Here is a 17,779-nt window from a genome sequence, read left to right on the forward strand (position 1 = left end):
TATGTACCACAGCTTCTTTAGCCAATCATCTATTGTAGGACACTTTGGTTGCTTCCATGTCCTGGCCACTGTGAATAGTGCTACTATGAACATTGGTGTGCAAATATCTTTTCGGATATGGGTTTTCAAGTCTTTGGGGGTAAATACCCAATAGAGGGATTGCTGGATCATATGGTAGATCGATTCTTAGTTTTTTGAGGCACCTCCATACTGTTTTCCGTAGTGGCTGTACCAATTTGCAGTCCCACCAGCAGTGTATGAGGGTTCCTTTTTCTCCACATCTTCTCCAACATTTGTTATCACTTGTCCTGTTGATTATAGCTATTCTAACAGATTATAGCTATTCTAGCTATTCTCCAATATTTGTTTTTACTTGTTCTGTTGATTATAGCTATTCTAACAGGTATTAGATGTTATCTCATTGTGGTTTTGATTTGCATTTCCCTAATAGTTAGCGATGTTGAGCATCTTTTCATATATGAAACTGTTTTTGAAAATTAGAAAATGAAGGCTAATCTGATTTGACTTGCAAACATTTATTGACTTTATCCAGATTTATTAAATCAACCCCTAACCTTTTCTAGTCATCTACATCTCACGGATTGCTTCTTCATTCTTTAGGGAAATAGAACATTATTCTTAGGAAATGTTTGGTTTTCCCAACAGGAATAGAATTCCATTAAAATAAAACCAAATAGGGAATGTGAAGGAAAATACATATATTCTCAAGACTTCTACCCTACTTACTAGCTCTGCCACTGAATTTCCATTAGTCATGTCCTAATTCCCTGCCTGTGTTTAAAAAAGGCTCTAAAAAGATACGTTATTGTTTTCTTTATAATTGGGTTAATTGAAAATGGAAAATTCTACAAGCTGGATGGCTATGGGCTTCCTACTGCTCATTTAGCAGAGGAAAAGGAGATGGAGAGGTCCTTAGACCTTCCTCTCATGAGCTTATTTTATGTGTTAGAATCTACACACTCATTTCTTCTGACGACTAAAATTAAAAATAACAGGAAAGAAGGGAGTAGCAGGAATAATTACAGCAGTCTACCTCCAGTGCTATTATTGGACATTATTAGTCCAGGTGCCTTGTGAAAAGACACACAGAAACATACTTTAAATTTGGGCTTGGAGGGGAACAAAAGCTTAGATGAGAGACACACTCACCCTTGGTCCCAGCGTTCCAGAGTCTCCTTTGTCTCCACGGTCACCCTTTCCCCAGTGAAAAGAGAAAACACCTAATTAGTAGTTAGGACAGTCTCAGATCTAAGGATGTGTTTAATATCACAGCAGCACCTTTAATACAAACTTCAGAAGTGGAAAATAACAACTAGAAGAACAATAACCACTGACATGGCAAATGCTTTTTTAAGATGCACCTTGAAGTGAACTAAAATTCCCCTTTCAGATACTAGAGTACGTGGGAACAACAATATATATGTTAGCTCTCTCACTAGGGATCTTCAAAAGCAAAGCAAGTGGTTTCCATGACACCCAAAGTACATTTTTACCTCTTAGATTGAGCCATGTTCTTGACTTTAATGGAAAGATTTGGGGCAAAGGGAAAAAGAGCCAACCACTTCAAATGTCTGTCCTCTGAGAAGTGTAAATAACTGAGACAAGGAAGAAATGGAGAGCTTATTCTAGGGAAAATCAGGAGGGAAAGGTCACCAGCTAGGCCTCCCTGTGATGATGGGGATCTAAGGAAAAGTTTTTTTTCTGTAGGTACAGGCATTTTAACTTTTAGTAGGTGCTGAAGTGGACAGCAGCTAGCTGAGACAGGGGCAGGGCTGAAGGTCCGGGCAGGGCAAACCCAGCTCTCTTTCTTTCCCCAATGCAATATGGGAAATCTCTAAAGTTCCGTTTATGGTGTTATTACCCCACCTGGAAAGATACCAGGATCCAAACTGCACATACATCAATCTGAGAACACTCAAAATTCTCAGAAATCTAAACAGAAACGTTAGAGATTTGAACCTGTCTAGATTTGAGGGTTCTTTAAAAACGGCCTTAAATGTAGAGAGGCCTTTTCCTAAATGGAATTGAAAGCATTTTGGTATGTCTTTTTACATACTCCTATAAACTGGGTAAAGACCAATGAAGATAAGCAAGAAAGGGGATTATAATTTTTATCTAGCTGTATTACGCTAATAACATTGACCATAATAATTAAATTTTCTATGAAAAACAAGATGAAACAAATCAATTGTTTTGAGATATCATCATAAGGGTGAAATTATTGCAATCGCAGTGTGTGAAAGAGTTTCATCTAAAATATGATTCACTGTGCAACAGGAATAAAGCATAGTTCTTGAAGGCCTCGTGTTACATTAAAATGATTACCCGGTTACTGACCTTTGACCCCTTTGGGCCCCTAGATCCTGATTCACCTTGTTTTCCCTAATATAGGAGAATATGAAAATGAAAAAGAAAAAGACAGAGGAGATAAGAACAGAAAAAAGAAATTAACAGCGACTCAGTGAAGAAAAATGGGAACACTTTATTTTAACTGCCACAATAAATGGCTCTATTTAATGCTGGCTATTAAAACACTAAACAAAAGTATCATCATCGCTATAACTGAAACTGCCCTTCCACCAGTGGATAAGAAGAGCTCTGCGAATAATTCTCATTAGTCTCAAAGTGTGTATAAATCTCCTTTTCATCAAAGAGTAAATCATTTCCTGTATCTCTGGTATGGGTTATTAAAATAAAGTGTTACCATATTAGTTTGCAGCAAGTTTAGAAGAATAAAGATTGGATAGTCAAATAAATCCTTGGCGCTAATATTTTCAAAGTGTTACCATCTAGTTACCATCGAAACTAACACAACACACATCAACATTTTCTCAGTAAGCTTTAATACTCATTGAGTAATAGTGACAGTACCTCCCCCTTTACGCTGAAATGCGTTATCAAATTTGTTCATTGAAAAAGGGTAAACTGGAAAAGTTGAATTATAAAATCTTTTCTGAAAAGAACCAATTGGTGTGCATTACAATACATTATTTGTGATTTTGGCTGTATTAATACCTGTAGAAGAAATTTTAAATTTTAGTTTCATTTCTAAAGCAAATGGCACACATTTTGAAAACAAAGGATGGTATTTTTCAATGTAACAATAACTGACCTTCAGTCCAGGGGTTCCAGGCTCCCCTCGCTCACCTCTTCCAGGAGGCCCTGCCTCCCCTCGTTCACCCTGTCACGAATTGCAAAACAGGTAAATGGCAACACCCCTCCCCACCCCCATCTCAGCTGGTCCCGGCTGATTATTAAGTTGAATAAAATAAAATTTTTAAAAAGCTGAAAATTATCACTATTTGTCATGTACCCAGCACTGTATTACTCTCAACATGAATTATCTCAGTTAATAAAACAATTGTTCAATCAATTGTATTATCATTCCCATTTGATAGATAAGGAAATGGATTGGTAAATGCTTGTCAGGTACCTATGTTGATAAACAGAAAGACCTTTAAAGGGTCTTGATAAAGGCCATCAAGGTACCTCAGAACAGAAACAGACATAGTTTGCATTCTGTAGCCACTTTCAAAGTACTACCAGGAAGAAGCATGGCAAAGTGGTTAAGGCTTTGTAATGACTTTAATTTGTCACTTTGTAATGGCCAGGTTTTGTAATCTCACATCCTGGGTCTTAACCCTGGCTCTGTTATTTACCAGTTCCGTGTTTTGGGGCAAGCTAATTAAGTTCCAAAAGCCTCAGTTTCCTTTGTAAAATGTAGAAAATTGTAGTACCGATCTTATAACTTATAAATGTAAAGTGCTCAGCATAGTAAAAGACACATAGGTGTTATAGTTTTTTGCTCTAGTCACTGCTCTGTGAACTATAACATGGTCACTGACCCAAAGAAGCTAGTGATCTAGGTTAGACAAGATCCACATGAACAAAATAGTTAAGAATGTAATGTAAGGCCAAATATGAGAGAAGAAAAACCTCCATTAAATTTTCAGTGGTCCAGACTGGCTTCCTGAAGCTGAGACATGAGCCATGTCCTGAAGGATGAATAGGGAGTATTTTATAAATTTTGCTGTTTATGATTGTGCTATTAATGAGTGCAAGAACTGCCCCAAACACTTTACATGCATTATCCTATTTAATCCTCAGAACAGATGAGAAAGGTGTTAGTATTTAAAGTCTACAGATGAAGAACCTGAAGCTCAGAGAGCTTAAGTAACTCTCCGAAAGTCACAAAGTTTTTAAAAGGGTGATGTAGGCTTTAAATTCCAAGATCTTTATTTGTGTCATTCTCACTCTGGGGAGCCTTTGTGGTTTTACAGGGGAGGTGGGATAGAGTAGGCCAAAGATGAAGGAAGACTCAGTAAGTTTCTCAGCATGAATGGCAGAGAGTGGGCAAATGGGGAAGGTGGGAGAAAGGTAAAAGACTTGACTGGATGCAGGAGGTGGAAAAGATGCTCCAGAAGGAATATTCCAGAGATCAGAGACTGAAGTGCTTCTGTCGATATATGGATTTTTTTTCAAAAAGTACTACATTTGGTGTTTCTCTTAATATTTTATAGACGAACTCTAAAATAGTAACTACAAGCTTATTTTAGAGAAAATCAGAAACTTTTGAAAATCATTTATCTGCAGTATACCGTAGGAGTGGAGTCTATAGTTCTTTACCTAGAAACATTTTTTTTTTTAAATCATAATATCCCTAATTAGTTGCTTATCACTCTTTGGAATTATATTATTTATTTGTTTACTTCTTTCTCTCCTCCCATCCTCCCTTACACACACTAGGTAAGCTTCAGGAGAGTAGACAGAGGCTGTTTTTGCTGCATTTACTCTCTCTTCATTCTCAAATACTAGAAAAATGTCTGGAAAAATTTTTTGTTCTTGAATTAATGGATAAACAGTATTAGTCAAAGTATTCCAAATTATTGGGAATAAGACCCCATTTCTTTAGAGTAATATAGGTCTCTCCAGGACTGAGATAGATGCTGAAGCTACAGAAGTGCAGAAACAGATTTTTTAGGTGCTGTTATATATCTTCCTTCATTATGATTTCTCTTCACTGTGCTGGGGGTAAAATATGTGAGGTTAGTTTATTTTTTTAATTGAGTGGTACAAATCCAGATTGCCTACGTAACTGGAAAAACCTAGTTGTTTGCCTGGAAGAGATTTTTAAATAATCATGACTTTTCCATTGTGATACCAAATTCATGTTAAATAGGTAATTTAGCTGAAAATAAACTTTACAGTATTGTTAATAAAATGAATTTCCTATCCATATCCCATCTTGTGAAAATATAAAACAGGTATAGTACATTCTTTACTTTTAGTGGGAGTTCAGGCTAGTATCTGCTATTAAAGTATCTGATCTGTAAAGTCAGAGTGGGTTCTTCATGAACGGTAATTAATGTTGATTTTGTGGTTCCACATTTGGATTTTTTTTTGAAACCGTGGAATAGTTTAAAATCAGTGAACTAAAGAAAAGATATTTAGGGATAAGCTACACTCTCTACTGCCTGTGTTTCTTTTATTTTCCCTTGTCTAGCAAGCCAAATGCTGCAAACATTTAGAGATGCAGTTCATGCCTGGTTCTCTTCAACACCCGCCAGGTTTCCCTTGTCTGTGCCTATCCATGAGGCTGCTGTCCTTCTCTGAGGCTGCAAGCCTGAATAAATACTACGGCTCTTGTATGAACAGAGAATACTCATTATTCTCTTTCATGCACTCGCGCGCGCTCTCTCTCTCTGTGTGTGTATGTATGTATATATACATATATACATATGTATGTATGTATGTATGTATGTTTGTATGTATAGTCCAGAAAGTGTGTTTCTTGTGTGAATCTGTTCAACCTAAAACAGGCATGTCTCACATTTTGTTAATAAGCCTGACAGCTCATTATGTGAAATAGAAATTGCTCAAAAACACCAGCAATTTTGCATGAATTCAATCTAGTTTCAGTCCCCTTTAGGCCACACATAGTTTCCATTTACTAGGATTAGAGTTATTTTCTCTTCACCGGCGGGAATGGGGACCCCTCTGTCAGAACAGACCACGAACACATTTCTCTAGCTCCTGGAAATCATCCTGGCTTATTTCTGGTGAATGCAACACACATTGAGGCAAAGATTGCTATGGTTTAAAAATGAAAGAATCCAATTTGATCTAAATTTGCCCCTTCCTTGATTCGTGAGTCTGTCACGAGTAAAGTTCCATCCTCAGAGCTGTTCCTTTTTTATGTCTTACTGGGTAGATAAAAAGAGAACTCCAGGCCTGAGTGTATCCACTGCTGGAAAAACATATAAAACATAATCTTTTATATGGTGGTAGACAGATTGTGCTTTTAGAGCCCTCTCTAGGGTTGCCAAGTAGAAGATCTTGACATGGTTTTCATTACAGAATCTTTCTGCAGAAGTTATTGAGAATGGATCATTTCGAGATGATGCACTTAGGAATCTATGTGAAATCAGTGTTCCCTGAAATCTAGGGAGTGATGAGGGAATAATAATAATGTTTGATTTACATGTATGTCCTAAAATCAGTGATAAAGAGCAGTAATTAATGAGTTTTATCTCTCCCCCTTAGAATCCCACCACTTTTCCATGTGGCCAGGAAGCTAATAGCATCGCATCAATTTAGGAGCAATCTGGGGGACAACTGGAACAACTAATATATTCTACCTTACTGTCATCTTGATTAAGGCTTTCTAAAATTAACTTCCTATTACTCTACTTAATATGGTAGCTCCATTAGAAGTATTAGTAGTAGGTTATAGGCTGCTTTAGTTCTCTGTGAGGCAAAAATATGTGGTCACATAAATAATAAAGTTACCCTACATTTCTTTCAACATAATGGACTGAAAATACATGACAAAACAAATTCAGAAAGAAAGGAAAAGAAAAAGACTCCACTCACTTTTGTTCCTGGTAACCCTGGTAAGCCTGGCTCCCCTTGAGGACCAATGAAACCTGGTTCTCCCTTTAAAAAGATAAGCATATGAGATCATTATTCACTTGATAGTAAATAAGTAAAGTTACACTGATTTCCTTCTACTGAGATTTTACTCCTTTGATTGTATACAGCTTTCTTGCTGAAATCCAGCTACTGACTAAAAAAATTAATCAGAATAGATTTTGGTCAATAAAAATACTTTGAGCAAAGCTTTGGAGATTTAGAAAGTAAAAGTGGCAAAGCAACCAGATAAATGTCTGTAATTTCCTTTCTCATCTGTTGTCCAGTGCATCTTACCATTACCAAATCCAATTATGTTTGGGCAGCTGTGGTAGGTAGCCTCTAAGATAGATGATCCCATCTCCTGGTATTTGTGCCCTTGTATAATGTCCTCTGCTTGAGGATAGGCTGGATTTAATGACTGATATCTAATGATTATAATGGAAGTAATGGAGAAAGCAAGCGGCTATTCTGTGAGCAGTCCTATGGACAGATCTACATGGTGACGTCCAAGGTCTGCCAATAACCACACGTATAAGCTTGGGAGCAAATGTTCATAGAGTAGGTCTTCAGGTAAGACCACAGCCCTGACCACGGAGGTCAGGGAGACACTGATCCAGAGGCACCCGGCTGAGATGTACACAAATTCCTGGTCCTCCAAATTGTGAAATAATTGTTTGTGATTTTAAGTTACTCCAGTTTCGGGGGTAATATGGTATGCAGCAATAAAAACCTGAACAGCGGATGTGGTGAGGGAAGGGATTCAGGAATGTTCAGCATGAAAGGAAAACTATCTCTCCTTGCCATACTTTCATAACTGTTCTCCACTACCTGGAGTAAACCCAGTTACAGTATAATAAAAAATATATCTGGTCTTATTCCTGGTTCCTTGCACAGAGCCCCTAAAACCCTTGGAATTTCCTGTGTGATAAGAGTAATAGGAGAATCTTTTGCTATTCTTAACAAGCCCCTTTCAAACATAGCTGAGTTTATTCTAATGAAGTGACTCTAGGTGGGCCCCTAGATAGCTTCAGGATGGAGGCTGTGATAAGAAGGTGGGAACTTTCAGCCCCTCCCCAACTCTCTCCATTTTCAGAGGGGAGAGGGGCTGGAGACCGAGTTTACTCACCAATGGTCAAGAATTTAATCCATTGTGCCTAAAATGGGACCTCCATAAAAACCCTTAACCAATGGGGATCGGAGAGCTTGCGAGCTAGAGAACACATCCACGCGTTGGCAAGATGGGGTAGCCCAATTCCATGAGGACAGAGGGCCCTGTGCTTGAGGCACTTCTGACTTCACCCTCTCTACCTTTTTATGTGGCTGTTCATTTTTTATCTTATATAATAAACTGTAATAGTAAGTATGGCATTTTCCTGAGCACTATGAGTTGTTCTAGCAAGTTATCAAACTTGAGTGGGAGTAGGAGTGGGTGGTACCCTCGAATTTGTAGCCAAATCAGACAGAGTGCAGGTAAACAGAGGACTCAGTACCTGTGATTTACATCTGAAGTGACGGCAGTCTTGTGGGACTGAGCTTTTAAACCTGTGGAGTCTGATGCTAACTAACTCTGAGTAGCTGGTGTCACAATAAGATTAAATTGTAGGACACACAGTTGGCATCAGAGATTCAGAGTTGGATAATTGGTGTTTGAAAAGACACCATGTATTTGGTGTCAGGGAACACCTGAGACCGGTGTTCGCATTTACTTGACTATCCAAAGAGTTTTGTTTTCTTTTTAAAAATGTGAGCTCAAATGTAAGTGTCTAACTTCCTGAAATCTATAATGAAATTTTAAAGCAAAAAACATGATGGCTCTGTTCCCATATTTCTTTTATTTCTTTTTTTTATTTTTTATCAGCCCCCACTGGATTATTTCTAGAGCAGCTGCTAATATTTATACATCTGATTTTTTTTCTAAGGTAGTGTTATTTCAACAGTTGTTTTTGATACTTGGAATTGAGCAGGAAGATACTGAGAGGATGTTTTATCAGAAATGTTAAAATGTCATTAAATATTTTTGAAATGAGTAAATTTTTAAAATATGCTATATAGAAACTTGGGTATTGGGTGGGAAACAAACTGTCATTATCACCACAAAATGTACCATATTGAAGTATAACTCAAACAAATTTATCTCTAGCTCTGATGTTCATGGTACTGGTTTAAGAAAAAAAAGGTAGATGGGAACTAATGCTTTAGGTTTATCGTTTACAGAATTTCTATAATTCTATTCTACCTGTCCCCCTGCCCTTATACATATTGGAAAAAAGAATCTGAACAAATAATTTTGGGTGGATCTCTTAATAGTCTAAAATGAAAATCAATTATATTCAGAGAAATTAATGATGACTATTGTACTTCTAATAAAAGAATTTAACTTCTTTTAAACAAAAAATCATAAATACATTTATTTACAAGTAAAATATTTCTCCCAATAAAATCATATATAAATATATCAATATTCCCTCTCTACCCTCAAGAAAAAAGTTATGTCAGTCAATGTCTATCACGGTAACAACTTACTCTCATGGAAATATAATGTGAGTTAATAGGTTGAAAATTTACACGTAGACAAGACTCTTGCATATCTTCAAGTAGAAATAAAATGATCTCACTGTTTAGTAAAGCAAATAGAAGCACCATTAAAGCATACTAATAAAACAAAGAAAAAAAGAGCAAATGTTGCAGAAATGTATTTCCTATTCATGTTAGTGCTTAGTTTATAAAAAGATAAAACATGCAGTTTTATAGTTCACAGATAAATAGATAAGGCTTTGTGATTTCAGTGGCCAGACAAAAATGTTTTCCTTTCTTTTTAAAACATATAATATATATTAAATTCTCCTGAGTAAATATATAGAAAGTTCAACAAGATGTCCAGGGAAAGTTCAATTTTAAGACATAAAATTAGCAATGCATTTGACAGTCACAATGAACTTAGTTAGCACTGTTAATATTGGCTAATTCTAAAGGCTTTGGGTATGATTAGTTATACCTTACACCACTCTAAGAAAGCACCTTCAATATCCATACATTTATTTATTTTAATTTATTCGAGGGGAAAAACAGCATACTCCACTTTAGGATCACAGCTGCACATCTAATTTCAGAACTCTCGATCACTTTTGTGACACTAGCTCCATCCTCTCCATATCTTGGCAGGATGGGGAGCAAATAACCATTTGTCTCTTTTTTGTCTCAGGCTTGAAAGACAATTGGTGAAGTAAATAAGGCATAAATATGTCTGCTCAGGGTCCTCATTGTGCTCTTTCTTACCTTCCGAAGCTTAAACCAGAGGTTCTCAAAGTGTCTTTTCACTTACCCTTTTTATTGTACAGAGGAGGGAAAGTTCATTGATATGGTTTCAGATTCCACATGCCACCTAACATTTAAGAAAATACCCCTTTGTAGAGTCTGGGTTGATATCAAAGAAGAATATCCACAATCATATGGAAAGACTTTATTAAAATAATCTCTCTTTGTCCAATTACATATCTATATAAGGCTGGCTTTTCTTCATATGCTTCAACCAAAACAACAAATTGCAATGGATAAAATTCAGAAGCAGATAAGACACTCCAGCTGCTTTCTATTAAGCCAGACATTAAAGAGATTTGCAAAAAATAATAATAATAAAAAAAAAACAATGTCACTTGTTTTTTTTTGAAGATTCAGTTATGTTTCATGTTATTTAATTAAAACATGTTATTTAATTAACACAAAATGGGTTTTTAAAATGTCCAAGTTTTAATTTCTAATACAGAAATATAAATAGATATGACCCACATAAAAACTTTCTTTCCTAATTTTTAAGTATGTAGAGGGTTTTGAGACCAAAATGTTTGAGAACTGTTGATACAGAGTTGAGTTAAAGATGGGCTTTGCAATCTGGAATCTTGAAGTGCCAAATTATGAAAGATTCTGGCATTGTTAAGGATGGCTTAGTTAAGACTTATTATTATAAGATAATGCAAGCAAAGCACTATCTTAGTGCTGTCTTTAGAATAAAGTAAGTGAACAATAAATGTTTGTTATTATTGTTGTCCTTATATATTGGCTCAAAATTATTAGCTATCATTATTAGTAGTAGTCACAGTAATAGAAGTATTATATCTTCCCAACTAATTAGTGACATACAAGGTGACTTCTTGTTTCTTTACAACCTGGATGGCACTATACTCAGTACCTCTTCAATTCTTTCAAGAAGTAACCCTATATTTTCTCAAGTGAATGTATCATCATTTTATGACACAATAGTCATCTGCTAGAGCATTTAGGATTGCAAAATAAAAAGGGTGTAAGGTAGAGAAGTGACAGGTTTACTGTGAATGCGTTTTCATCCTGTAAGGAAAGGAGAGGAGAAAATGGTCATACTTACTGAGTTTTCCTAAATACATGTAACTTAAAAAAATCCTGCCTCTTTGACAAAGACTGATGTAGAGTTTAAAGGTTCTAAAATCTCCTAAAATGTCTAGTAGAAAGGCTATGACAACCCATGGTTCTATAAATACTTTCATGTGATTAAAAAAAAAAAAAAGCAAGCAGTTATTCTACTGTAGCCAGAATTCCAGTTAACCGGAATAGAGGAAGGAGACTGGATCAGTGAAGGTAGGGGAAAGCAGCTGAACTGATTCAAACACAAAACACTTGGGGGAACTCATATTTGGAGTAAAGCAGACTACACAAAAATGAGATTATGTAGCTTTCATGGCAATAAACAGGAGAAGTAACTATATTGGACTGCAAAATAATTCTCAGAGCTGTTTTCACTTATCTAATCTCATTTAATCAATAGGAAATAGGAGATTGTGAAATTGGAAATTATTCGCATGTATTTGTCTGAGTAGACAGGTGGGAGTGAGATGCAGCAGAGGAAATTGGCACTGTAATGAAATTAAGCTCTTACATCGCTTTTAATGAAGAAATAACTAAATCTAGAGGCTTTTTTCTTTATCTTTTTAACGAGGCAATTACCTAAATTAGAAAATCCAAATTATAATTTCAATGAGCCATTTTAGGAATAACATGGGAAACATAAGGCAGAGATCCTTTGAAAAGGGCAGATGGTAGCCACCATAATCAGGGAAATGTGGATCTACACAGGTAAACAGACAGCAAAATAAAATAAAAAGAATAAAATATGATAATATTAATCTTGTGTTTATGATGTGCTTGTTTTTTTTTTTCAATGACAACTAAAAAATGTCTAAGAACAATGGGGGAAAGGCAAAGCTTCTGTCATGAACACCAAGGTACCAATAAATAGCATAAGACTAAGTTAAGAAGAATACTGATTACTTCAGAGCCACGTTGTTTTTCTGTCAAGTTTCTCATATATATATATTTATTTTTTTTCTTTCGTTTCATCCATATATTCTAAATTTTCCTCCATTTCTCTATTTATTCTCTCACCATCTCAAGTGAGGTAATATTTTAAGTTGTTACTTTTGTTATCATTAAGAACAAGTCACAAAGTCAATTGGGATTCTATTCATATTGGTGCTGCTGACTGTATGTGGATGGGAATTAAAACAGTGAAGACAAACATCTGACAGGCCTTGAAATGCCATTGCTTGCAGAGTTAGCGCCTAATTACAGGGAGAGAGAAAAGTAAAAAGAAGGAAGAGAAGAATAAAAATAGTGGAGGAATGCAGGGGTGGACAGTTAGGAGGAAGATGGAGGAAGACAAGAGGGGCAAGAAAGAATGGAGAGGAACAAGCAACTCAAAAGTTTCTACTCCTCTACCATGGCCATAACAATTGAATCCAGGTTTAATCTGTTATTTTTGTTTTGTTTTCACTGGTCCTGGAAACATCCAACTAGATCTACCCTTTGGACAAACATAGAAAAATATAAACAATATCATATCTAACTCTTAAAATAAAAAACACAAATCCATGATTTAACCAAAGCCTAGAGATAAAATATATACAACACTATTTTTCAGAACCCTTAATACAATCCAAAATGTTAATTGCTAAAACACAATCAGTAGCTGTCACTGTATTCTGCTACCAAGCCACATGCTAACCAGTGACTAAATGGTTGTCAAAGATGTAGAAATCTCAATTCTGTTAGTGTTACTATAATATCGCACTAATGCAGCATCAAATTCCAAAATGAAGAAAATTTTTAATTTTCTGGTCATGTCCTGGATTTTGCATCTGATTTCTTCCTGAGTTGTTTTATGAGTTTCGTCCTTTGTTTATTTTTAACATTAATTAATTAGCTCACCACCAATGAGTTCATTATCTGAGTTTCAATACTAAAATACTGAATATCGAATACTCAATACTGAAACACATTTCCTTGTGTCGAACTAGTAAAAAAGATGAATAATAGAGTAGCTGTGGTTTTGACAACTAAACTGGGCAGCAGAAATGCTATTAATTCGGAATGAAACATAATGCAGGCCCAGTAGTAAACTGCTAGAAGTAGCAGCAGCAGCAGCAAAGCAAGTGGACCTATCTGAAAAATCTCACATAGGTTGCTAATTTGAATGAAAATATGAAACAGCCAGGGCACAGAAAGATGCAGAACCAAGTCTATGGAGAATAGCTATAGCTGGAGTCAAAAGTGGATCTCCACATGACCACTTCTGGAGGACCAAATGGTCCCACATTGACCTTTCCAATTATAGCTAACCATTTGGGCAGCCACAACTTTAATCTTGTAGTATGAAGCTACAATGAAAATAAGTCACAGTAAATAATATGTACTATATTTGAAAAATTATTCTGTTATTTTTTACCAAAAAGTTTCCTTGACACATAAGAGTGTCAGTATTACAGTGCTCTCTGTCTCTCTCTCCCCTCCTCCCCTACCCATCCCCTCTTGCTTTCTTCCATAAATTGGCAATATGTACACAGAGAAATGGAGTAAATGTCAAGGAGATTTAGCTTTAAGAAGGTGAGATCTGTTCACTCTATGAGATAAAATCAAGATAACATAAAAATAAGATTTTGACTGAAGCCACTTTTCGCAACTCATTTGCTATTACTTTTAAAAAATTTAAACAGCCTATTGAGATAGCTTAAATTCTGTGTATTCTGGCAAAAAAAAAAAATTCAAAACAAAACTCAAACAATGCAAACAACTACTATCTTTATAAACCAAGAGGGCAATAAAACCTGGCATTCTATATTACAAAAAGACCTGAGAAAGCTAGGAATTGCCTTATGAACATGATCTTTCTGAAATCGAACAATGACCATCGAAGGCTTTATTAAGTCTTAGAATTCCATAATAAAATCTGGACTGATTTTTCCTCAAACCCACCTTTAATACATAGCAAGAAAGTGCTTCAGATGGTCTTAAATTATCTTTTAAACAGCTGTCAGGGCAGTTTACCTAACATTCTTTTGTCGAATTTACATAAAGTATGTCTCATATAGATGAGAAGAGTTGACGAATAAAGAGATGGGATTATTAGCCAAGGTAAAAAAAAAAAAAAAGAGAGAGAGACAGCTTCATTCATACAGAAATGGCTCACCAGGTGTTTCCCCATAAACTTCCAGAACTTACCATCTGTTAAATGGAAGAATAGCCAGAAAGTCCTAACTGATTAGTTCTTGCCCACAGAAAAATCTCTGGGTTTTCATTTATTACCATTTGTTTTATTTTTATAAGTCATTATCAATTAAAGAAGTAAAAGATATTTTTTAACCTGCTGAAAAAAACTCTCTCCTATACCAGCTTAAGTCAAGTTATATTTTCCATTGTATTTATTATTCCCAAGCAGATTCAATTTTTATTGCCCCCCAAAACAGTACACCGAGGCTTAAAAATATGTGATTTCCCTGGGTGCTAAAAGCATCACCAATAATTTTGATTAATGTGTCTTGACACTGAATGCATTAGCCATACAATATTCTTCTTGCTTAAAGGCTAATTAGAATTCAAGTCAGCATGATACCTGCTTTTGAGGATTACAGCAAGAACATTTGTTGTAATAAGAACCTCCAGGCAGCCAGTTTTGGTAATGATTGATTTGTAAAATTATTGAGGGGAAAAAAAAAAAAAGAATGAGAAAGTGAGTCTGTCCCAAAAAAACACTTATTTCCCTTACGGATCAAATTAGAGTATAAATTAAAACATCTTGGTGGCTATGATGAAAATGAACTACCATAGCAGGTTTATTTAAAACCCAGAAAACATACCTTTCTGATTTTTTTTTTCCTTACAGAATTACATCGTGAAAGCACATTTGGTGTATTTATTGGAGGTTTCATTCTGGCTGCTAAAATTCTCTGAGTTCTGGTTGTATGGGTTTCCTAATTGGACTCAAATTATTCAACTGATCAGACTCGCTTTATGCAAGCAGGAAATAATTATAAGTAACAATAACACAACTTTATTCTTTTAACCAGCATTTCTTCCTCTTCTTTTTTCTTTCAGGAATTTATTTTATACTCTAGGCTATTTCCAAAAACTGCTATTTTTAAAATATGATTTGATATTTCTGAGGAAGAAACCTCATTTCCAGCAGATTTAGGAGATAAGTTTCCGTTAGATTACTGAACACTATGTTTAATCCTAAGGATGCCAAAGTAAATGTTCCTGCCACCTGTAAAAGTTAGACTTTATAGGATTTAGTGTCAAGGATGATTTCATAGAATGAGGTATAAAGAGTTAGTTACTGTCTCATACCTTCTCAATCCTGAAGTTGTTGGTCCAAATGTTAAATTTTCACTAATGGGGAAGCCAGAGCAAAAATATAAACCTTTGAGGGGAAATACTATAAAAGTTTCTTTGCTGCTTAAATGATTTTTTTTTCTGATTTGATGTAATTTTTACCGTATTATGTCTCCCTACTGTATTCATTTTACTGTATAATTTTTTTTTTCCAATTTACTTTCTGAATATAAGATAAATTCGAGGTCTATGTTGAAAGGCGAAAAGCAAGGACCGAAAATCAATACTTGTAAAAAATGTCTTAGGCTAAGCAATGCTATGACTGGGGCCTACAGAATTTCCTCAGTGAACGTCAAGTTTTTCTTTTGCTTTTCGTGTGAACAGCGTCTGGGAAGGAGAACTTAGACAGTACCATGTCTTATGCGCAGAACATTGTGTTCCTTTGTTCCTGGAATACGTTTGGGTTATAGGAAAAGGGGACGATTATGGTGTCATGGTTCAAGAGAAAGTAGGGTATATTACTGCTCTTCCAGGTAGTATTCACCTGGCACTGAAAAGGAGTTTGCAGAATTTACAACTATTAACCTGTAGAGTATAAACGGCTTTGTGTTAAGATAAAATTACTAACATGAGGAAAGACTATATAAAACGGGTATGTAACCAATATTTCCAATATTCTGAGCTGCTCCAAGAGGAAGAAGCAATAATAGCTAAAATTTATACAAGCATTGACTACATGCTTGGCAATATTTTAGGAGCTACGCACATATTAATTCATTTAATCCTCAAAACAACTCTCTGAGTTATGTACAACGATGATTCCCATTTTATAAGAAAACTAGAGCAGAGAGAGGTTACGTAACCTGCCTAACGTCATGATATAGAATCATGAAATAGCTGAGGCGTAGGACCAGGATCTACACAATGGTGATTTGGTCCTACGGTCAGGGCTGTGGACCACTGCTCCCTACTCCTTAATTGCTAGAGTCATATAATCACGAAAGAGCTAAGTAATGTAAATTTTTCAAAGTGGTGAAAAAATTTTTTAAAAAAATAGGAGTTTTGAATTTTACCCTTTTCTGTGATATCAGAAAAGCTAGTTACAGTGTTTTGCCCATGAAAAATATATTTGAATACTTGTTTATAAAAATAATTTTCTAAGCTTGAATCTTATTCCAAGGATCAATGTCTGCATGGTACATTGTGCATAATTTAATTTTCTCAGTTGAACATCTTGACACTATATGAACCATGAATGCATGAAATAGGAATTCCAAATGTCTTCCACATGGTGAGAGGACGTTCCAATACTTGTGCAGGAAGTTTAAGAGTAATTTGAAATTAAGTTATGCCTGTTCTTAGTGACTTTTATTACGTATGCCTAAGGTATTAGCGCTTTTCTCTGAGTGGGACCTTGAGGTGATAGATAGATGAGTCTGCTGTCTGTATTTAGGCACTTTGCTCATTTCCTGAGAGCTGTGTGGAAGGCATTTGGATGCTCATTAAGTTTCCAACCATTCCCCGAGAGCAACAGGTGGCAAATCAAAGCTTCCCTGGTATGTCATGGCTGGTTTCCTCAATGTCTTGGAAATAACGGATGGCATTTGCAAGCTCTCTGTAGCACCAGCAGATAAGAAGGAGATGAATAGCAACAGGAAGTATTTCCAAAGCATAAACAAACACACAAGTTCAGGGAGGTTATGACTAATGTTCTTGCTACCACACTTTCTAAACCCATACATAGTGGTTTCATCTTTTAAATATTATTACTCTTTCAAACTATGAAATCAGAGTTAACTCTTCTGTGGTTAGCAACCTAATAGAACGACATATATTACAGAAAACCCGAAGTAAATGACACTATGACATAAAATTATAAACTTTTAAGTCTACATTGTTCTTAAATTGTCTCCTTTACAAAATTACTTATTTATACTGAGCACCTACTACATTATAAGGAAAGCATATCACTCACATTCTGAACTACAGCAAGAAGACAAAGGTTATTCATCCAAAATTAGAATCAATGATTTAAATCAAATACTAGATAGTTACACAACGGTACTTGGTAATTACACAAGAAAGTATCTCTAGTGAATGATAAAAAGGTTTTTGTCAACTGATAGCTTCTTGTCACTATAATCACTAGCTGATGTTAGAAAAATAAAGAAAAATATCAGCTGTATGATCTCGACAACATTTGTCTTGCAAC

At 35.5% G+C, this 17,779-nt stretch overlaps 1 protein-coding gene across 2 annotated transcripts in view; it reads right to left on the reverse strand.

Annotated features, from left to right (window-relative positions):
- COL25A1 (collagen type XXV alpha 1 chain) overlaps window positions 1-17,779 on the reverse strand; it is a 404,747-nt gene that overhangs the window by 39,599 nt on the left and 347,369 nt on the right. The window contains exons 19-22 of one of the 2 annotated variants that reach the window (XM_006918911.1): window positions 6,895-6,957; window positions 3,134-3,202; window positions 2,359-2,403; window positions 1,171-1,215 (exon numbers count right to left, since the gene is read on the reverse strand). In XM_006918911.1, coding sequence (XP_006918973.1) covers window positions 1,171-1,215; window positions 2,359-2,403; window positions 3,134-3,202; window positions 6,895-6,957 — 222 coding nt within the window. The remainder of the gene's footprint in view (window positions 1-1,170; window positions 1,216-2,358; window positions 2,404-3,133; window positions 3,203-6,894; window positions 6,958-17,779) is intronic. The other variant, XM_015594880.1, reaches the window with a different exon arrangement.

This window comes from Pteropus alecto, unplaced genomic scaffold (assembly GCF_000325575.1).
Source record: "Pteropus alecto unplaced genomic scaffold, ASM32557v1 scaffold5, whole genome shotgun sequence".
In the NCBI taxonomy this organism is placed as follows: domain Eukaryota; kingdom Metazoa; phylum Chordata; class Mammalia; order Chiroptera; family Pteropodidae; genus Pteropus; species Pteropus alecto.